Source organism: Emydura macquarii, unplaced genomic scaffold (genome assembly GCF_026122565.2).
Source record: "Emydura macquarii macquarii isolate MOO-44397 ecotype Brisbane River unplaced genomic scaffold, CSIRO-AGI_Emac_v2 contig_968, whole genome shotgun sequence".
NCBI classification, from domain to species: Eukaryota; Metazoa; Chordata; order Testudines; family Chelidae; genus Emydura; species Emydura macquarii.
Genome location: NW_027131105.1, coordinates 3,919,586 through 3,941,991, shown reverse-complemented (window position 1 = coordinate 3,941,991; position 22,406 = coordinate 3,919,586). Strand labels below are relative to the sequence as shown.

At 43.7% G+C, this 22,406-nt stretch overlaps 1 protein-coding gene across 2 annotated transcripts in view; it reads left to right on the top strand.

Annotated features, from left to right (window-relative positions):
* Positions 1–15,987, top strand: part of PHF2 (PHD finger protein 2) — a 140,704-nt gene extending 124,717 nt beyond the window's left edge. For both annotated transcript variants that reach the window (XM_067543821.1, XM_067543822.1), the window contains exons 18-22: positions 2,237–2,511; positions 6,871–6,966; positions 8,029–8,138; positions 9,721–9,982; positions 13,865–15,987. In XM_067543821.1, coding sequence (XP_067399922.1) covers positions 2,237–2,511; positions 6,871–6,966; positions 8,029–8,138; positions 9,721–9,982; positions 13,865–13,953 — 832 coding nt within the window. In that variant the 3' untranslated portion in view covers positions 13,954–15,987. The remainder of the gene's footprint in view (positions 1–2,236; positions 2,512–6,870; positions 6,967–8,028; positions 8,139–9,720; positions 9,983–13,864) is intronic.
* The last annotated feature ends 6,419 nt before the right edge of the window (positions 15,988–22,406 follow it).

Here is a 22,406-nt window from a genome sequence, read left to right as displayed (position 1 = left end):
ATTCTCTGAAGAAATACATTTTATCTAGATTGACCAGTCTGAGATCAATAAAAAGGGTAGTTCCTTACCGGGACATTAGGTGTCTGTCCAAGGCCTAGCAATTCAGAGGACCTCCTTATATAGCTTTCATATAGTCCTTTCAGTGGGCACTCAATAGTAAGGAAGGCCTTCCTTCCTCTTCCTTTTCAGTAGGCCGTGACTTCAGTTCCAGAAGCGTATGTTGGGAGCTGGGGAAATAAGAATTCCATTGCAGTCTAAAGATAGCAGCAATTCTGAATCCCTGTTTTTGGCTATTGAGAATAACAGAAATTGGAGATGGAAAAGGTCATCTAGACCATCCCAGCCAGTGCTGGGTTTGTCAGTACTCTTATTAACTGCAGCAAAAATAGTTACTACTGATCTTTTAATAAATGTGTTTACATTTCTTGTTTATGGTAGAAATCTATAAAAATCCCTTACATTGGGTGTTAGCTGTGTAATTTTAAGAGGATGTATTTTGTCGTGATATGTATCTAACTGTATCATTGTAAGGTGTAGTTTGAACAGCACTCTGGGGGATGGGGTTCAGGGAGGAGGGCTATTTATAAATATTAAGTTGTTGTTATAAAACCCAAGCCAAGGTAATTATCTGACAGTAGATTTTTATCAAACCAAATACCTCAAATACCTGAAATTTGCAAGTTCTGCAGTCATGGAAATCATGTGTGGAGCTGGTCAACAGAACTTATTGATCTCCTACGATCCTTAGTGTCCTGTCCCAGCACAACAGTTATGTGTATGCTTAACTTTAAGGAGTGAAGTCAGTGGGACTTCTCACCTGCTTAAAGTTAAGCATATGCTTTACTATCTTGCTGGCGCAAGGCCTAGGAACTCATCTCCAGGAATGTGGGGCTTTTAGATTGGGCCAATGTTTTATCCAATTAAAAAAATATTTCAAACACCAATAACAAATTTTACTCCTAAAAAAGAACCAGAATGTCTAAACAAACACACAGCACAAATGAGAAAGCCATATGTTATGTTCTAGTGCAAAATATCAGCTCTGAACATATGATCCAGGCCTTACACTATTGAACAGAATTGTCATTGTATTCATAGAGCTGCATCTGCATGGTCCCCTAAATGCTGTTATACTGCACTTGTGACCTGCAGGATTGAGCAGTGGTCCTGCCTTGTGTATGACAGGTGTGTAGGAGGTGTTTGGAACACTGTCGTCTCTCAGTCCCTTCATTGGATAGACTCAGATGCTCAGGTGTCCTTGCTTTGGTGTAGTGATAGTGAATGAAAATGAAAGATGGGCAAAACCCTTTTCATTATCTTGTTTAAGATTACGGGTGAAATTTTCAAAAGCAGCTCACTGATTTAGGAGCCCACTGAGTCCCACTGACTTTCCATGGGGCGTAGACTCGTAAGTCAATTTGAAAATAGGACTTGGGCTTCTAAGTCACTGAGGCTGCTTCTGAATATTTTACCCTCATTTTTTTGTTCCTCTCGTCAGCTCCACTTATAGAAGAGGAAGTAAAGTACATGCCATTATGTTACTTGTCATGAGTTTGGCAATAGACAAAACTCCAAGCACAAACTGTGGACACAGGGATGGCCATTTGATCAGTGAAAGACATTGCTGAGTCAATTCAGAATAAGATCAGAGGGCCATATCCTCAGAGAGTAAAACTGGAATAAGGCTCTTGACTTCAGTGGACCTATTCTGATTTTCACCAGCTGAGGATCTAGCCAAGAAAGATTTTGTAGAAAGTCTCCTGTTTATTTCTTTTGACTACTAGATGTTGCCCCTCATTTACTGTTGGGTCTCTGCTCCCCCACCCTGGAACTTGGCCTATCCAATCCACAGGTTGATAAGTATCTCATGATCATTCTCCTCTAAAACAGGTACTGGAGACATTACTTTGTTCCTTATACCATCCTTGGTTACCAGCTTTTTGTTGTGGGGAGAGTCACTTATCTACTTTCCTTACTCACCCAAAATATGACTTGGCAAAAGGTAGTCACATAACTAAATTTTGGAAGATTTCCTGATCTCTATTTGCTCTTCTCACTTTCAATGCTTGATGGTTCTGTATTGGTGCACATTTATTTTACATTCTGCACACCTACACAGTGGCGAAGGCATTAATCCAGAAAACAAATTGAGCTGTATTTACAGTGAATATTGTTTATTTCATGTTGATTTTATAATTAGCTTAAAGCTCTTTATTTTGCTAATGTTTTCCCTCAGTCAGCCACCTGCATCTCCCAGCACACAGGAAGCAATCCAAGGAATGTTATCCATGGCAAATCTCCAATCTTCAGACTCCTGCCTGCAGACTTCATGGAGTACCAACCAAGCTAAAAATAACTCTGTTTCAGCCCAAAACTTGAAAAAAACTGGGAGCAGTAACAACAAAAATACAGCTAAGCACTTACCGAAGAAGAGCACAAAAAATAGCATTGACACTGAAGACTATGACGACCAGGACCATTTAGATGCCTGTTTTAAAGATTCCGATTATGGTGAGAGAAAACAAATGTATCTCTGTAACTATGGCTCCAATTCTGAAAGTACTTATGCATGTGCTTAATCAAATGTTTATTGTTAATCCCATTGAAATCAAGAGGACTGCTTTGGTGCATACAGCTACTCACAGGATTAAGTGTTTGCATGTTTGGGGGGTTTATATTGCTAGATTAGACTGGATAAAGTAGGCAAGATTAAAGAGAGAGATTAGATTAGCCAGGCTAGATAGACAAGGGTGAATAGATAGATTAGAATAAACATATTAGACACATGAGATTAGACTCATATTTTATTCAGATTGATCCCCAACATATTACATTTTTATGTCATATAGGGAAAGATTTTAACACGCACAGCAGTGGAGTTGAAATCACAACAATTAGCTAAATCCTAAATTTTTTTAAATTTAAAAATAAAACTTTTATGCAGTGTACCATGAAACTGTGAAATTTATATGTCAGTGAGATAGAATGACATGAATATCAGAGAAGCTGTCAGTAAAGAACCCCTGAATTTGATATGATGGGGTCATGTGGTTAAGTTTTAATGCCAAGAATGCTAAACTCTGCACTGATAGGAAAAGAGGATTATTTGAGACCACTACCTCAAGTTTCCTATATTTTGGAAGAAAGTTTTTTAATAATATAAAAAAGAGGGGAGGGAAATTGAGCAGGTAAAAATATTAACTCTCATGGAAAAATAAAACCACATAGTCATGCAGGGCTCAAAAAGTGTATGCAGCTATTTAGCAACATAATAAAAATGTTATTTTAAAATGCTGCTGCTGGCTGTGACCGTTTAAAACATCAGTGAAATTTGCTTTCACCATTAGGTACAAATATATAAAAGTTCAAACTGAAATATTCAGAAGTTTAATGAAAACAAGACAATTCCATTTTGAAAATATTGTACGATTATAAGAATTTAAGTGCATGTTGCTGGTTTGCAATTACAGCACCTTGTGGGCATATCAGTCAGAATAAATTACATGAAACATCTTATGAAAACGTAATTTATAGACATGATCTACATGTGAAAATGGATAGGGTGATATTTTAAACCCCAACGTTCTTGTTAATTATATATTTATGCTACTATTTAATGGGTTTTCTTTGTTGTAAGCAGCCTGAGTTTATAATGACTCCATTTGTACTGCATCTGGTCAGCAGATTTTCAATTCAGTGGCTGAATTAAAGCAGTAACTTTAAAACCATACATTGCTTTAACAGACAGACTCTGAAATCAAAATTAAATGCACTTTAAAAAAAGAAGGAAAAAAGAAAAACCTCTATCAAGGAGCCTCAGTATATATATAGGATTGAATAAAACTCAACTGATATTGTTACCATTCACCCAAAAGGACTATAAATGTCCCTGGAGAGAACAGTTCAGCTGGCATGTGGCTGCTAGCATATTTTAAAGTGCAAAGAAAACCATTTTCAAAGGTTTCCATAAACACCACCTGCCCTCTCTCTCTCAGTTCATTTAACTCACTACCACTGAGTTATTTGTGGAGCCTCTGGAAGGGTTTGATGTTATACAAGGTATTGATGATGACATTTAGCACTTTGATAGCACCTGATAAGTTCTCTTGCCCTTCCCCTCGTGTGAGGTTGGTCAATAATTATCCACATTTTACTGATGGGGAAATGGAAACACAGAAGGTTTAAGTAATTTGTTCCAGGCCACACAATGAATGAGTGTCCAAAGCAAGCCAGAAATTCCAGGTTCCCAGTCCCATTTTCTGCCCACAAGATCCTGCTGCCTCTGAAGGTTTCGCAAATGGATCTATTTGTGAGCAAAACCCAATGAAATGTAGTGAAAGTGAAACAAAATGTGGAAGCCAGAGATATTGTGTGTTTCTGAATGTCACACAGCTGGTTCAGCCAAACATGAACCAGGATTCTCTTCATGTGTTTAACGATAACACACCTGATTTTAAAGTATGATTTGACTGGGAAAAAACAAAACTTAAATCTGATTTTTTTTTTTTTTTTTTTTTTTGGTGGGGCAGGATTAAGACAAACTGGGAGCCTAGACATGCCACAACACAGGTCATCATGCCTCCGACCCTGTGGCCGTGTCTCTGAGCCCACCCCTGCTCCCCTCTCCACACACACGTAGAGAGGCAGAGGTTCTCCATCCTATCTCAGACTGATGGGTGGTAGCCTGGGATCTGCTTCTGCACTTTAGGAATGGCAATATCCCTTGGGAGCAACAGGGCCTTCGCACTCCCCAGGAGCTGCCTGGATGGGTAGGTGGGCCAGGCCTGCTGCACTCCATACCTCCTGTGCTACACTGTAGTTGTGGGGCTCTCCAGAGTGGCTTTTAAGAGTTAATGCCCTGGTTCACTTCTCTCAGAGGTATTGTTTCAGGCTGCCTGCAGGCTCAGGCAAGCATCACTTCATCGGTTACACTCGGGTCATATTTTCAAACTGTTTTCACAACTGGAGGGGCTTAGAATGTACCTTTTTTTAAAATGAAAGTTGAGATTTTGATGCCATCACATCAGTCCAGGAGCTGGGGTCCTATGGCATAGGCCCTGCATTAATCCAGCCCTGTGTTTTTTCCCCTTCCTGCTTTAGTTTCTGCTGCTCTGTCTCTTTGTCATGTTCAGTGCTCAGTAGCACTGATCAGTCACCAATTAGTAGAGAGTGACAGGGATGAAAGGAAGCCAAAGAATCAATCAGATTTAACCTTTTAAAAATACCAAATCCCATTCATTATCTAAAAGCAGGCTCTCTCCCCTGAGAAGTGGAGGGACTGATTTCTCTGATTCATTAGCAAGGGTCATTCGAGATGGAAAGTAAAACTTTGGGGATCAAACTGGGGAGAAAAAACCCCCAAACATAAAAAAGAGCATGTCTCTCCACTGACCCCCAAAGCCTTTCCATGTGAGAGCTTCATGGCTGGGGAGCTGTGGATCCAGAAGGTGGAGGGAGCTGGGAATAGCTCTGTGTGTCTTGGGGCTGGATGGGAGTAGGCACCAGCAAGAACCAGAACCGATAGCCCTGGCCTGGCCTCGGTCCAGAGATCTACCGTGAACCTGGGATACACACAGGCGTAGGGGCTCACTGAGTCTTGTCCTCACTGAGAACTCACTGAGTCTTGTCCCCTATATTGTTTTTTCTCGCAAGGGGAAAATTTTTATTTTGAATCACGCTCTAAGACGTGCGTGGTTTCAACTGAGCAGAGAGAGGGGAAGAAGTCTGGAGGGAATGCGCTGTATTAATGCCATCCCAGCATTGTTTAACAGAGCAGCATTTTATTGAGTACAGTGGGGGATTTTATTGAGTAATAATTTTATTAACTAATAATCTGAGACTAGCTCTGCATTTTGGCCAAGAGCCTCTGCTTGTGGCATAATCGGGCCAAATTCCACACGCCCCACACAAGGCCTATTAAAATCAGAGGGAGTTTTTCTTGCAGACCAAGATTAACACTGGGCCCATGTAAAGTCAAGTCCACCGCTCTATTTACTCTGAGAAAGGTCTAAGAAGTGGCATTAATCACATACCTCTCACCCAAAAGTGTGGTCAAAATAGTGCTATTTAGCAAATTGGCAAGAAGCTGCCTCTACTCGGGGGTATCCCATGGCCTCACTTTTACCGTGATCGTTGATATTAAATGCCTTCCTCTCCTAAGGATACCATGCTCTGCCTGTGTTTCTTAGAAATGTAGGAAATACTATTCCACACCATGGGAGGGGCACCAAATGTCAATTGAGATGACCGATACGCAGATTTATCCAATCGGGGAGAAATATCCCCCCCCCCATGCATCTGATAGTTAAAGATACTCCAAATATGCCAAGTTCTAGGTGAGGGGAGGACTGGCTTTTTAAGCCAAGAATAACGTCACGTGCTGTGAACCAAAAATTGTGGTGGTGTTATTTTCACTACAGTAGCACCTAGAGGCTTCCAATCAAGATTAGGGTCCCAATGGTGCTAGACTGTGTATAAACATAGTAAGAGCCAGTCTGTGCCCCTAAGAGATTGCAGTCTAAACAGACAAGACCGGTAAGGGGTGGGAGAGAAAACAGGAGGACAGTGAGGTGAAGTGACTTGCCCATGGTCACACAGCAAGCCAGTGGCATTGCTGGGAGCAGAGCCCACATCCCTTGATTGCTAGTCTAATGCACTTATACCCAAGACAACAGTGCCTCTCTGACATTTCCCTCTGAATGCTGCCCTTGGTTGCAGTGTATTACATAGATATTCTAGGACTGATTCACCACTGTGCTTGTCCAGCTCTATACTGCTGTGTACTGGGGTGATGCATACATACCTCATACTCTTGTTTAATACTGTGTAATTAGCTGCTGCAATAAAAGCTGTTTTTTGTTCCTGGTGTAGTTTACCCTTCTTTGGAATCCGATGAAGATAATCCAGTATTTAAATCACGATCGAAGAAAAGAAAAAGTTCTGATGATGCCCCCTACAGCCCGACAGGTAAATCCGTTACATCTTTGATGTTCAGACTCAGGAAAATATTTCAAATTGAAAATCTAGAAAAGAACAATGGGATTCATTATTTATATCATAAAGATTGTGCTTGTCTAGATCTGGCAGATGAGAGACTAACTTTAAAAGAAAATTAATTTTTGTGAGTGCTAAATTTCATTTAACATGTTATGGGCAGTGTTTATCTTCAGCCACCTTTTAAAAATAAAAAGTAACCTCCTCTTGGTTGTGGGCACCTTTTACATCCTGATGGTGAAATCGATGATGTATTGCTAGCATTGCGATAATGTAGTGAAGAAATCTAGCAATGCTAAGGCAGCCCACAGCTTATATATGAAAAGCATTAAAAAAGAAAATGGTGTATATAAACTATTCCTGCTGTTTTCATCAAAAGCTCAATAAAGCGGAATAACTGCTAGGGACAGTTTCTGTGCTGTGCCTCACAGGAAGTGCCACCTTTTACAATGCCCAGATTGTGGGCCCAAGCAGCTCCTGGTGTATCTTAGAGAGCTCCGGGGCTGTTCACATTTACAGCTGTCCGACGTGGGCTGGCTGTGGAGCAGCCCAGAGTGTACATAGCGTTCAGTGCTGCCTGCTACACTTGTGGGGCTAGGATGGAGAGGACAGTGCAGCGTTGCTTAGGTGCTCTACAAGGCTCCCATGCCCAGGAAGAATTCTCCCTTTGTCAGCTGTGAAAATCCTTCTGAAGTATTTTGCCAGTTCATTTGGAATAAGTTCACATTCCCTGAATTTATGATTTTTCATTAAATGTGGTAAATTTTACAAAATCTGGAGGAGAATATGGGTTTCCTCCCAAAAGCTACATAGTTATAGAAAGAGAATTCAGGACTCCACTATATCTGTCATGCAGTGGCCTTAATGCCACTTGGCACTTACAGACATTAGCCCCACTGAAAGACTGTCCATTTAAAAATAAGCTCTCCCTTTTACTTGTCATCCCCTTACCCGTCATTCTGTAGGAATGTAGTGCTCCCCCTACACAGAGAGAGGAGCTATTATACTATATTTTCATTTTGCTCTTACATTTAGCAAGAGTTGGCCCCTCAGTACCCCGGCAAGACAGACCTGTCCGAGAGGGTACAAGAGTTGCCTCCATTGAAACTGGACTGGCGGCAGCAGCAGCCAAATTATCCCAGCAGGTGAGTTTGTGTGCTAGATAGCTTTCCCTTGGAAAATAGTGGTTTTTCTCAAATGGAGCCATTGCACTTCCCCATCTTCTCCTGTGGCTTGTTGAATGTTAACTATGTTTCATAAGAGCTCAAGTTTAATTGCTGTACAAATCCAATCCCGTACTCATTGAATTCAATCACAAAAATCCCAGTGGCCTCAACTGAAACAGGACCAGGTCCTAAATCACACTTGCAGATTTCCAACGATACTGCAAATTAGAGGTTTCTAGTTCAATTAGGTGCTTTAAGAAATTAGCCAACATTGGAATGTTATAGAAAGGTTCGTAGCAAGTGGCTGCACGCTGACAAAATTATCAGCTGGGCAGATCAAGCAAACAAAGAAGTATTTGGGGGAAGCTTCAATGTGAGCACCTTTTACTTGAATGAGTAAATTTACAAAGGGGTAAATTTACAAAGGTATTTATGTGATTTAGGAGTCTAAGTCCTATTTTCAAAATGGCCCCAGATTTTCAAAGCTAGATGCACATAGGCACCTAGTGGGATTTTCAAAAGTGCTTAAGCAAGTTAGGCACCTAAGTCCCTTTCAAAAAATGAGACACAGACACAAAGGTTTCTTAAGTGTTTTTGAAAATGTTATTCTAAGTAATTCAAAATTGAGAATTATACCAGATTTTCATTGCCTTTTTTAACTTAAATTTTTATGTTAAAATCTGAAAGCTGCGATAACATTTTTTCCTATCCTGGTAACTTAAGTTATGAAAATGGATGTTTGTATACAAACGTGCTACAGACATGTACGTAGGCTTGTGCTCTACGCTGGCACTGCTCCCAGCTAACATCTGCATGGTGGTTAATTTTTCTCCGTGAGATGAAAAATATTGAGCCTGATTCTGAGTGTCTCTGTTCCTATACTTGGATCAGGAATGGAGGGGGGAAAGGGGACTTTAAGCTATCTTTGTTCTCCCATTTACTGGGACTGTGCAGCCTTCCGTGTCTGTTCAAGCAACTTCAGGTCTACTCTGATTTGTCTTCTGTAGCCCTCTGTATGTCCTGGGAAACAGAGAATAGCTATAGAGTAGTGCACCCAGACCATTCCCCTGGCAGGCATCCTATACAGGGAGCTGAAGAAGAGCCAGTTTACAGCCTTACCCCAGCTCTCTATTGGCTGGGGGGCAGACCACCTGCTCTAAGAGTGTCCTCAGGGAGCCAATTTTGCCCACTCTAAGGCCTTGTTATACTGCCAGAATGGCATTTGTGTAGTTGAGAATTAGGCCTGTTATGTTCTTTGTAGCATTATTATTCGTATTACTGAAGCACTGGGGGCCTCAGACATGTAGCAAGGTCTCATCATGCTAGGTGCTGTACAAAGACAGTCCCTGCCCTAGAGAGCTCACAGTTTAAGACAAGAGACACAGCAGGTGGATGCAACCAATAGACCAGGAGACAATGCTGTTGTGATCATTTCTCACTCTGTGTCTTTATCCACTTCTGACAATATCCTCATTCATGACACGATACACAGCGTACCAATGTTAATAAATGCCACTGGTTGTCACAGTAGTTGAATGGGGATTCTATGCTTTATTGAAAGGAGGAACAAAAAGGCAAGAAGAAAAAGAATACCAAAAAGAAGTTGTCACCCAACAACACAAATAAACTCTCTCAGGAGGGCAGCTCTCCTGAACCCAAATTGGAGTCTCATTCCAGTAGTCTAGCAGATCATGAATACACTGCCGGAGCAAGCACGTTTGGGGTCGCCCAAGTAAACAGAGGCTCTCAACCGATGGCACCTGGAGTTTTTCTCACCCAGAGGAGACCATCATCATCGTCACAGAATAATGCAGCTGCCAAAGGTACTGTAAATGTTCACAGTGGAGATGATAAAGATCCATTCAGTCCATCTCCCTGACAGGGCAAGCTTGTTCCCTACAGTATAGTCCTGCATCCCTTCTCCATTATGTACTTGTACATTTTTCAGAGGAGCTAGGCTTATTTCCATCAGTTAAGGATCTGGCTATGAGTACTGAGTGGAGTTAGGCCAATAATGCTGTGTGTCACATTATGTGTGGGTGTTTTATGAGGTAAACAATCCCTAGCACTTGCCAAAGTGAACTCCAGAGGTAGTTCCCTGTTTTAAAGGAACTCATATCAGTGTCACAATCCAGCTCATCTACTATCTACAAAACTATTAGCAACGGAGCCGTTCTCCTATCACATTTTCCCCTTTGCTTATTCAGAAACTCCATGTTTTTCCATTTTCTTCCTATACATTTCTTCCATATACAGACACCCACACAGTTTTGCTATTGACTGCAATATGGGCAGGATTTCACCCATAAACCTTAGTACAGATAAAATTCCAAGGCGTATGTGTGCATAGAATATTTTAAGTCACAAAGTTGCCTTTCCTACATTGGAATGCTTGAATTTCAACAGTGCAAATATTTAAACTACTTTTAGGAATTACTGTGCTTAAGGAAAGAAATCAACAACATCAGCAACAACAAAACAACCCCCACACAAACCAACTTGTTTTTCAATATATTTGTTTACTCTCTGTAAATGGAATTTTATTTTTATATCCAAGAACAGCTGGAATCTTAGAGTCCATTTTTTCCCTCCCGTCTTCCACTATCCATCTCAGAGCTCACATGGAAGTCAAGAAAAAGTTAGAGGGAGGGAGGAAGAGACAGTATGTGTGTGAAGTCAAATTCCATAAATATTTACAGTGGAAGTTGAGCATTGAGCCCATCAACAGATATAGTATGTGATATTTTAAGTGACTATATTTCCCATGATTTTATAACTGTATGGCATACAGCAGAGAGAGCATGAGATTTCACGTAGCCCTGTATGCCATGTGCTTAATTTGAAAACATCTGTATTGCTAAATGTGCTGTCAGTAACATTTTCTTAACAAGCTATTTATTGCAAACTCTAGATCCAAAATATGAAGCCAATTAAAAGTAAGAAATATGCACAGGAATTTTTGTTCAGGCTTGTGGCTGTTGGCACAAACACCACTAAAATTAAATTAAACATTTCATTCAAGTTAGGTCTTAATATGTTCACATTGTGGCAGAAGTTGATCTGTTGAAATGAACTGGGTTATATAGTGAAATAAGATATAGCTCAAAATACAGCTGTCAAGGTGTACAAGCCTGTCCAAACTTTGTGATCAGTCTGCCAAATAAGCAAATGCTTTACCTCTCTGGGAAAGGAAAAAGGAACGAACAGCTCTTTGTGACATCCCTGCCTGTTTGTTAGGAGGAGGCTTTAGGACACTTTTCTAAGATTGCTGTTTGGGGTCTGGTAAAACAGGGCCACCTAGAAAGCTGAATGTAATGGGGATTTCAGGGAAATCTGAAGGAGGCAGCAGTGTTAAGCAAAATCAGCCCAGCTTTGGGCCATCACTGGTGTGCTGGGGATGTCTGAGAGAGCTCAATTCAGTCCAGTGGTGAAGAGAGAAAATATTTTTAAAACAGCAGCATGAGTTCCCCTCCCTTCCCTCCCCCCCTTTTAAAACCATGTAGACACTTTTCACCTTCAGTTAAACTCAGTAAAAACAGTGCACTGAGGGTCACTGCTTTCCTTGAGGCCTGAAAGCCACTGAAATCAACTGAAAGACTACCATTTACTTTAATGGGCTTGGATCAGGCCTTTCCTGGAGACACATGTATAAATACATGAATATAGACACAGCTATTCTCCCTTGTACATGTGTGTGTATATGTATGTTATATACACACAAAAATAAGAGAGCACAGTTCGCATATCTGTGTGTCTGTGCGCAGCAAGGGCCTGATCCAGACTCTACACACACTCTAAGTGGTAACTGTCTGTTTACTATTTATTAATGTACCTTTTTGACCAGAAGGTATACAGTAGGTGGCAAGACATGCAGCTAAGATCTTAGTTACACTTCACTGTGGTTTCTTGAGGCAGCTGAATACGTGTCTAGCAAAAAAATATGCTGGCAGCATAAAAAAAACCCAGCACCTGCAATTTTATACATGAATGGGTTTTTAACTGCAACTTCTAACACATGATTTCCGTAACCTGACTGCTTGGTGCTGTTTACTTCTATAGCCTTTTAAGTGTTCAGAGTGCAGCTTTGTTCACATTCGAGCAGAGCTGTTGTGAAACGGTGTCCGATGATTGCGTAGGAGAGCAATGTGTAAAGGATACCTTTGTGCCCACTCACTGCTTTCTCTACCAGCTGGGTGAAGGCAAAGGTGATCAAGCTGCAGTAGTTTCACTGCTGAAAGAGAAGGGGTGAGCAAATATTATGCTTATGTGCATTTATGAAAAGCAGCAATGTTGGTCTGGTGGATCATGTGCTGGACTGGGAGTTGGGATGTGACTTGATCTGTCCCCAACTCTGCTTCCGGCTCAATGTGGATTTGAACAAGTAATAATTTATTTGTTCCTCAGTTTCCCCTTCTGTCAGTGTGGACAATGATATATTTCTGGTTCTGAGACTGCCCAGGAAAAAAGGCACCACTGTATCAATATTATAATTTATTTTGAGTAAAGTATGTAACTACATGGAGATGGGTGCAGTCTTTTGTGCAGCTGAAACTTTCATTCATTTGAGTAAAAGTCTGCCAGTGAAATACTGCAAGACCAGAACCTTGGCTCAGCCCAAGCCTTCCTGCCATTTTGCCCGCTCAGGATCACATCACCAGAGCACAGCTGGGGACATGGGCAGAGTGCCTGCACTAGTGCATTCTTGTCTGATTGTAAATGGATTAAAAGAGGAGTTTTTGTCCCACCGAGGTGAGAGACCATAGGGAAGTAGGTTACACAGAAGTGCAAGCAGAAAGCAAGTACATGACAGTGTGCTGGGCCCTGTGTAAAATCCTGGGCAAACCTGCTGTATTTCCTAGATCTGTCAGAGTGAACATGTCATGATATGGTAGCAGATGAATAGGGAACAAGGTCTACCTAGGCTGCCAGAATTTAATCAAAAGCTTCTAAAACAGAATATGTTTGTAAATCATAAACATAAATAAAAATTAAATTAAATTAACCTCTCTTTGAAACTGCACAGGTCTTTTTTCTAACTAATGCAGTGAGAGAGACAATTACAGCCTTCGCAGCTCTTCAAGTGCACAGTTAAACTGTGTAATCTAGATGGATTATTTTTTTAAACTTACTTTCTTGTGACTGCCTCCATTCCAACTCGCAAGGGTTTAGTGCTTTGCTTGGAAACCATCTTACATTCATTCAAACCCAGCGAGTGAGTTTGCACTAATCTTGCTGTCTTGCAGTGAGCTTTAGATGTTTCTTGGACAATTGAAGAGAGCCCCCTTCAGAATAAATGCATGTATGCCTTCAAACATCTCTCTTGGGTACTTTGATTCATCAACAGTTACATAGGGAATGGTATAGAATTTTTGTACCAGCTTAGTTTCATTCTTAATTAAACTTGGTTAAAATCCATAGTAAGGCAGTCACCAGGAGTGAGACAATAAAGTATAGATTGGGCTACACAGCACAGATTTGCAATGACTGGAAATGCTTGGTTTTCTTTAGAGCATTCTGTTTGATGATATATCACATGCACCATGTTAACTGTAATATACACATTCAAAATGTAATTACTTCAGATGGAAATCAGACGTGTGCTCACACCAGGGCTGAATTTAGCCATTCTGCTTTTGTACCCAGGCTGCTTCTATATAGCTGTGGCTGCTGTTACTTAATTTTTTTCTTCTTTTTTCAATTTTCAGGAAAACGTACAAAAAAGGGTATGGCAACCGCAAAACAGAGGCTTGGGAAGATTTTGAAAATCCATCGGAATGGGAAACTTCTCCTTTAATATTTAGAAAACTGGGACTTGATCAAAGCTCAGTAATTCCTGAGCTGACACTAACTCTTCAACTCTTGAAGGATTCACTAGTATTGTGCATCATTTTAGGGACAATACCAATTAACTTTTTGCCACCACTTTAATAATTCTTTTTAACTTTCAGCAGTTAAAGTGTACAGAATACTGCTATAAATATTTTTAATATAGATGTCCTTTCTCAAATTGCTGAGAGTGACTAGTTCGCAAAAAGTTAATGATAATCCAAGAAATTGAGGATCATTCCAATTTTAGGAAAGTATCCCTTTAACTTGTTCATAAGTGGAAACCATCTGTTTTAACAGAATGAACATCCATTTCAGTTACATTCACTTAAGAAAAAAATGTACCATCTTTAAAGAGGTATCTGGTCAAGGAGCAGGAGATTAAATTTTAAAATTCTGCATTTGTCTAACAAATAATATTAAAAGGTAGGGGACCGTAAGTTTGACTTCTGGAGACATTTTCTCATGCTGTAGCGAATGCAGACGGAAAACTGCATGAAGTAAAAGTTAATGATCTCACCCTGATCCTGATATAGATGTGTTGGTCAACAGGAAGACCCATGACTGCACTTGAGCACTACTCCATGCCTCTCAGATAGTTAGTTGCTGGTTGAACAACACTGGGTGCACCAGGCAGTGTTTGTTATGCACAGTGGGAGCTGGTTTACTGGGGGTTCATAACTGGTTGGGAGTTTTAGCTAGGTCTTTGTTTTAATTCTATGCCTGCGGGCCAGTGTTTTTAGCTAACTGACACACATGATGGTACGTAGCTTGTGTCAGAGTCAAAATCAAAGCACATAAAGATGTGTTGCAGACTTTGCAGTCACTTTAACTGCAGTACATGAAGTCAAGCTCTGCTTCTTCATGTGCAGCTTTTGACGCTTATATCAAAGCACTTCTTAACAGATACACTTACTTTGGGAATGAGGGCTGCATGCACCCAGGTGTCAGATAGTGGGGAAGTTTAGCTTATTGACAATTTGACTGGATACTTTTTTGTCTTTTAACTCTTTTAGTGTTTGGTGTAGAGTGCATTCTTTTACATTAAACTGCTTGTCTGCATATAAACACTTGAGGGGTTAAATTTGTTTCTCAGGCAATCCCGTATTTTAATTTTTAGATGTGTTTACTAAGGCATATTTTTCATAGAATGTAGCTTGTAAATAGCTTTTTAAATAACTTCTTTTTTATAAAAGTAAAGTATCTTTAGACATTTCTTTCTATAGAATACTTCATTAACATTTATACAAGCTGTTGCTGAGTATTATCAGTTGTATTTTAGTTTGATTTTAAAAGGGTTGGGGGGTTTTTCACTTTTTTTTTTTTTTTTTTTTGGATTTGGGCGTTGCCTGGAAAACAAGTAAAAATTTGTGCAGCCTTATAAAATGTCTTATACAGAATTAAATAGTACAAAATAATCTATTTAAGACACATTTTGAAGAATAATCTTCAACTTTAATACCAGCTCTTTGTTTTAATTCTTGTATTATGAGGGGATACAGTTATTTTACTAGCACCTTGTGAAGTGTTTCTGTGTTTTGTGATGATGTAATTTATTAATGTTTGTAGCTTTTTATATTTGTACATTTCTTATGAGCTTTGTTTATATACACATTACCTGGATGTGATGTCCATGAAAAAAAAAACAGCTACAGGAAACAACTGAGGCCTTATTAACTAACCTTTATACTATTATAGTGGGACATGGATTCTGAATGCTAGGAGTCTGAGAAAGTTAGTTGAATAGGGCCCCAGATTTATGCAGAGCAGGGTTTTTAAGCTTCCCTAGTATACTGTTCTTGTTGAGGAGCATTTATATAATATAACCCAGACATCATGCTGTTTTTTTTTATTATTATTTTCGCAACATGTACATTTCTAACAAAGTTTATTGTGGCTATCTATTACAGTGTTTTATTTACTGATTCATATCAAATGCTCTTGTATCAAGTCCATGAAATCTAAGTAAACTTAGATCAAAGTTTAAAAAAAAGTAAAATATTTCAGGTTTTGTATAGCATTGTGTTTGGTGTTTTTGTAGGGGTTTTCACTTTAATCTATTACATAGTAATAGTTATGGGCCTACTAAACTTGCCACCTTACTGTAGGATGAGACAGATAGATGGGCCCCCACGTGGGAGGGAAAAGGGTACACTTTACAGGGGCCCGGAGGCCCTGCCCAGGCTGCAACCCCCATTCCCAGGAGGAAAATTTTTTTCATGGCTCATGAGATTGTATGTATGGGATGAGGGATTGTGGTATGTGTGGGGGAGGGGGCCTGTTTTACAAGTTTGTACTGGGCCAGAAAAAATTATGCTTGGGCCATGAATACTACAGAGCAGAATGTGGTCCTTTGTTTCATCCTGTTAGACAACAGTGGTGCTTCATGCGTTAGAGAAGGCAGCCACAACTGGGGTGGAGATAGTCAGAGGAAGATTTAGAATATTGTAGTATTTCATAAGGTTGGGAATGCTTATACTGACAGACGGTGCAGATGGCCTCAGTCATGCAGACTGCTGCACACGGACACCTTCCGCTTCACCCATGCCTGCAAGGAGCTTTGTTAAAGTCACTTACCTGTGAGTTCTTATTGGGCTCTACGTCTGTAAAACTGGGTTGAAAAATCTCCTGGGAACAGGCTTTCCCATACTTTCAGTGCCCATCCCAGTCTAGACAGTTTTGAAATAGGGGGCTCTAATTTTTCCTGAACCAGTTCACCCATCCCTACTTGAGTACTAAAAATATCAAATGTATTTTTAGTCCAAAACTGGCATAAACCCAGAGAGACAAAGGTTAGTTAATAAATGAATAGAAATATTAGAAAGAAGATGGTTTGGGTGCTCCAACATTCCGCCCGAGATAAACACAAGGTTTGCTTCCAGCACAGATATAACTCCATGGGGAATGAGGCAAGACTGAAAGCAGTGACACGGCAAAGCAGGAAAGTCTTATTTTTCCTGTGTATACCAGGTCTATCTCCCAGCTTCAACTCGTGCTGTTTTCTAGCCAGTCTTCCCTGCAGTGGTAGATTGGAAACCATCCCTGAGCTCAATATCACATCTTGCCCCTAAGCTGTGTATTGCATCCCAATCTCTGCCCACTGCTGCCAGCACCATCTTTCCCCTGGCCTTCCCCGACTTGGACACGAAGGCGCCCTGCTTTGTCCTGGCCTCATGGAGTGAGTTAGGAGACAAGAGTGGGTGAAGAGCTGGTTACATCAGATGTACAGGCCAGGAGCTGGAGGACAGTTTACAGCGGCATGGAGGAGGGGGGGGGGAGGGGTCTTGGTTGAAGCAAGTGCCCATGCTGCATTGCCTTTTGCGCCCAGAAAGCCTCACTCACCCCTGAGCTACTTCCCTTAGCGGCTCCCTCTAGCAGTTTCTTAGATACAATCACCACCACACCATGATTCCTAAAAGTTATAGACACAAGTGGGATATCTCAAACATTCCCAAAGAGAGAGAAATGAATGTTACCATTTCCATAATGGAATTAATTGTTTTCTGTCCCTTATGGGACCCCGCTGATGGAGGCATCAGTGATGGGCTTGCTTTTCGTGCAGCTTCTCCATTAATGCGGTTCATTTTTTTTAACAGCATCCAGCCAAAACAATAAAATGTTTGCATTTAATGTTTTAAAAAACCTGCACCCTGATAAGCCCAAAATGTGGCACAGCTAAAAAGGCTAAAAACTGCCCTAATTTACAATTAAATCAGTAAGGAAAACTCTGCACAGTTTATACAGGATTTTCTCATATGGGCTATGCGCACTAAGAATGCATTCCTGAAAAACTAATAAAGGAGAGGGGCAACCTTTTTAGTCTTGAGCCAGATGCCCTCCCCTTTCATCAGAGACATGTGCAGCTAGTGCAAGGTTAAAAAATACAGAACACCAAGGGCTGGTAACGTGAAAGAGAGCTGTGCAGAAAGGAAGGCTGGCCTCATGCATGTTATAGAATGTGAGTTTGTGCTGCAAAAAGATACAGCAATAGTTCTGCAACATGATGCAGATTTTTGGCCCTGATTCATCAAGGTACTGAACCACATTTAAGCACGAGTAGTCACTGGCACCATTCAAGATGTGGTTAAATACCTTGATGAATAAATCAGCACGTGTTGAATTTCATTGCCCATTTGCTTCAATATGTGGTGGGCTAATTTGGCTCTTTAAATTAATGTAACATTTTAAAGGATACACTTAGATTCTGAGTCTTCTAGGGTCAGAAACCTTTTCCTTTAATTCCACTAAACTCCATAAACACACTTATTTGGGGGGTGGGGGAAAGGGTTTAGTGAGGTTTTTTTTTTTTAACCATAATGCCTTCCTATTCATAGTTGTAAACTACACATAAATTCATCCCATTGACTTCCATGGAGCAACATCAGAGGTAAATTTGGTCCCATGTGTTTTGATGTCAGGGTAGCATATTGTTTAACACTACTTTTAACTTCTCCAGGGCTATACATTTGAAGATCTATCTCGCTTAAGTAAGTTTTGCATCAAAGTCTTCAAGCACTTTACTCACATTGATTAACTAAGTTCTCTCTTCAAGTGATTGCTCATATCCATTCCATTATAGGTGTGTGCGCGCCCCGTGCACAGATTCCCGGAACTTTTTTCCCTTAGCTAACTCCGTAGGGTCGGCACTGAAGAAAAAGAAGTGGCTAGAGGCTGCGCACATAGACTCCCCCCTGCTACCAGGACAGCAGGGGGTACAGCGGGAGATGCCCCAGCCACGTGCCGTGGCGAGTACTCCGGCACCGGCATCTCCACGTAGGGAGCCTCCCCCGACTCCTCAGGGTGGGGGGAGTGCCCCTGCAAGGGCCGTCGACGCCGGAGGCGTTCGCTGTGGCATGCACCCTCATGGGCATGCCCACGCCTCTGTCCCCCCCTTGGCCGAGGATTCCGGGACCGGTGTCTCGGGGTAAACCCGCGTTGGGTTGCCTCGGTGGGTGGAGGAGACGGGAATCGAGGTCTCTCCCCAGACAGTCGAGGAGGGTTGAGAGTGCGGGCTCCCCTCCTCGCTCTGACTCCGAGTCTTCGAGCTCCTTGACACCGCGGCCGGTCGAGAGACAAATGCTCGAGGCGAAGACGGTACAGTTCTGCCTCAAGCGGGGACATCAGTTTGGGCTCTGGTACTCCAGTGTGGAGCCCCGCTCGGCACCAATCCCCTACGCTGCCCGCCTTGGCACCGTGTGCCTCGGCACCGCCTGACATGTCGCGCTCACGATCTACATCGCGACAACGTAGGCATCACCGCTCCTGCTCCAGATCCGGGAAGTGTCGCCGTAAGTCTTTGAGACGGAGGAGGCGCTCTGCCTACAGCTCCTCCCCTCGCCAACGCCGGCACCGGAGGTCGTCGTCCCGGAGCCGCTCCCCTTCCAGGACCTAAAAGCATAGGTCAAGCGGCTCGGGTTCCAAGGGACGACGCATGGACGTGACTCAGCAGGCTCCCCCGCCTGCACCTAGGTGGCCCCAAGGCCTCTGGTAATGGCAGTATTGGGGGCCGTGAGATACCCAGATGGGCCAAGGGACCACCTCTATTCACTCCTCGGTGGCCCAATGAGTGCCCCCACCAACCGGTCCACAGGAGGGTCACCCTTCTGAGGAGGGGTCTGACCCAGAGGAAGGCCCTTCTGCAGGGGTTCTTCCACAGTCATCCTCCTCCTCTCCGGATGAGATGGTGGCCAGAGACCCTAGAGCCCCCCTCTTTGACTTCCGGGGCCACCAGGACCTCCTGAGGAGAGTGGCTGACAATCTCGGCTTGGAGATTAAGGAGCTGTTGGAGGAGGAGGACCCCCTCTTTGGGGTCTCTGAGGCAGCAGGCCCATCACGTCTGACCCTGCCTGTTCATGAGAGGGTTATGAGGATAGCTAAGACCCTCTGGCAAGCCCCCTCCTCAGTGGCCCCCACCTCGAAAGGCGCTGAGCGCAAATCCTATGTACCTAAAGAGGGGTTTGAATTCCTATATGCACACCCCGCCCCAGGTTCGCTCGTAGTGGACGCAGTGAACCAGCAGGACCGCCAGGGTGGCCAGGGCAACACCCCTAAAGATAAGGACAGCAAGAAGCTGGACCTTTTTGGTCGCAAGGTGTACTCTACTGCGGCCCTACAGCTGAGGGTCGCGAACCATTAGGCCCTCATGGGAAAATACAACTTAAATCTGTGGTCCTCTCTGCAGAGGTTCTCCTTGGGGTTGCCCCCGGACCAGGCCGCAGACTTTGCCACTGTGTCGCAAGAGGGCGTGGCGGTGGCTAAGGCAGCACTCCAGTCGGCTAGTGACGCAGCGGATGCAGCCAGCAGGGCGATCGCTTCGGCCATCGTCATGCGCCGCTGCTCCTGGCTCCAAGCTTCTGGTCTGTCACAGGAGGTCCAACAGTCCATTCAGGACCTCCCCTTTGACTACACCGGCCTCTTCTCTGAGAGGACGGACGAAAAGCTCCACGCCCTAAAGGACTCACAGGCCACCCTGAGATCCCTAGGGCTATACACCCCTCAGGCCTTGAGGCGCCAGACCCGCCCTCAGGCCCAGAGGCAGCCGCAAACTCCGCTGAGGCTGCCCCCCAGACCCACTCAGCCCAGGAGGGGTAGGGACAGGTACCGGGTGCCCAACCGCTGCGACCAGCAAGGGCCCCCTCCGGGTCCTAGCAAGGCCCTAACAAGGGCAATGCGCCCAATAAAAGATTTTGACGGGGTGCACGGGGGTGGCACTCCTCCCTTCCCACTGGATCGCTCCAAAATTTTCTCCCACAGGCTTCGGCCATATCACGCTGAATGAGAGGCCATTACCTCAGACCAATGGGTCCTTGGCATAGTCCGCAAGGGCTATGCCTTACAACTTACGGCCTTCCCCCCGAACTCTCCTCCTACCCAGTCCCTCTTCAGGGACCCCTCTCAAGCCCAACTCCTCATACAAGAGGTCAACTCCCTCCTCACGCTTGGTGCAATAGAGGAGGTTCCTCCACAAGAACAGGGAAAGGGATTCTACTCACGGTACTTCCTAATCCCCAAGGCCAAGGAGGGCCTGAGGCCAATTCTGGACCTCTGCCGCCTGAACAAGTTTGTCAGGCACACCAGGTTTCATATGGTCTCCCTAGCTTCCACCATTCCTACCCTAGATCCAGGGGACTGGTTTGCCGCCCTCGACCTGGAGGATGCGTATTTTCATGTCACTATCCTTCCAGGTCACAGAAGGTTCTTAAGGTTTATGGTAGCTGGATACCACTACCAGTTTTCTGCCCTGCCTTTTGTCCACGCCAAGGGTGTTTACAAAATGCATGGCAGTGGTAGCGGCCCACCTGCGCCGCAGAGGAGTCCAGATATTCCCTTACCTGGACAACTGGCTGATTCGGGGCAAGTCCAGGGCCCATGTGTGGAACAGCCTGGCTCTTACCTGCGCCACATGCACCAGACTGGGGCTGCTCATCAACGAGCAGAAGTCTACTCTCACCCTGGTGCAGCGCATAGAGTTCATAGGGGCCACCTTGGATGCCACCCAGGCCAGAGCCTTCCTTCCTCAGACTCAGTTCGAGACCATGGCTGCCATAATCAGCAATCTCCACAGGTCCCCCATGACGACAGCCAGGCACTGCCTTCAGCTGTTGGGACACATGGTGGCCTGTACTTATATGGTGAGGCTGGCTCGCCTCAAGTTAAGGCCTCTCCAAGGGTGGCTGGCCTCAGTCTATGAACAAGGTGGGCAAGGTTCCCGCCCAGGTATTGTCCTCCCTGGACTGGTGGAGAGACCCCGGGGAGGTTCTGAGGGGCGTTCCCTTCAGAGACTCGGCTCCCTCAGTTACTCTGATAACGGACGCCTCAGACGAGGGTTGGGGGGGCCCACATCAGCAAGGGCCTGAGCACCCAGGGTCTATGGTCACCAGATGAGAGGGCTCTCCATATAAATGTCAGAGAGCTCAGGGCAGTCTGCTTGGCCTGCAAAAAGTCTTCATCAAATTCCTGAACGATTCAGGTCCTTACAGACAACACGGCGCCCATGTTTTATATAAACAGACAGGGGGGAGCGCGCTCCTCGGCTCTTTGCCACTTTGCTGTGAGGCACGATTTTCACATGTCTGCCTCTCGCCTCCCGGGGGTCAGGAATGACGAGGCAGACTGCCTCAGCAGGTTGTTCTTACCCCACCAGGACTGGTCACTGCACCCGGAGGTGGTGACTTCAATATTCCAGAAGAGGGGGGTTCCCCAACTGGACCTGTTCGCGTCGTCCTGGAACAGGAAGTGCCCGAGGTTCTGCTCGCTCCGAGGTCGCGAGCCGGGCTCCCTCTCCGACGTGTTCCTTCTAGACTGGACGGGGACCCTCCTGTATGCATTTCCCTCCATTCCGCTCCTGCCCAAGGTCCTCTTGAACATCAAGAGGGACAGAGCGGATATGATACTGATTGCGCCAGCTTGGCCACGACAGCA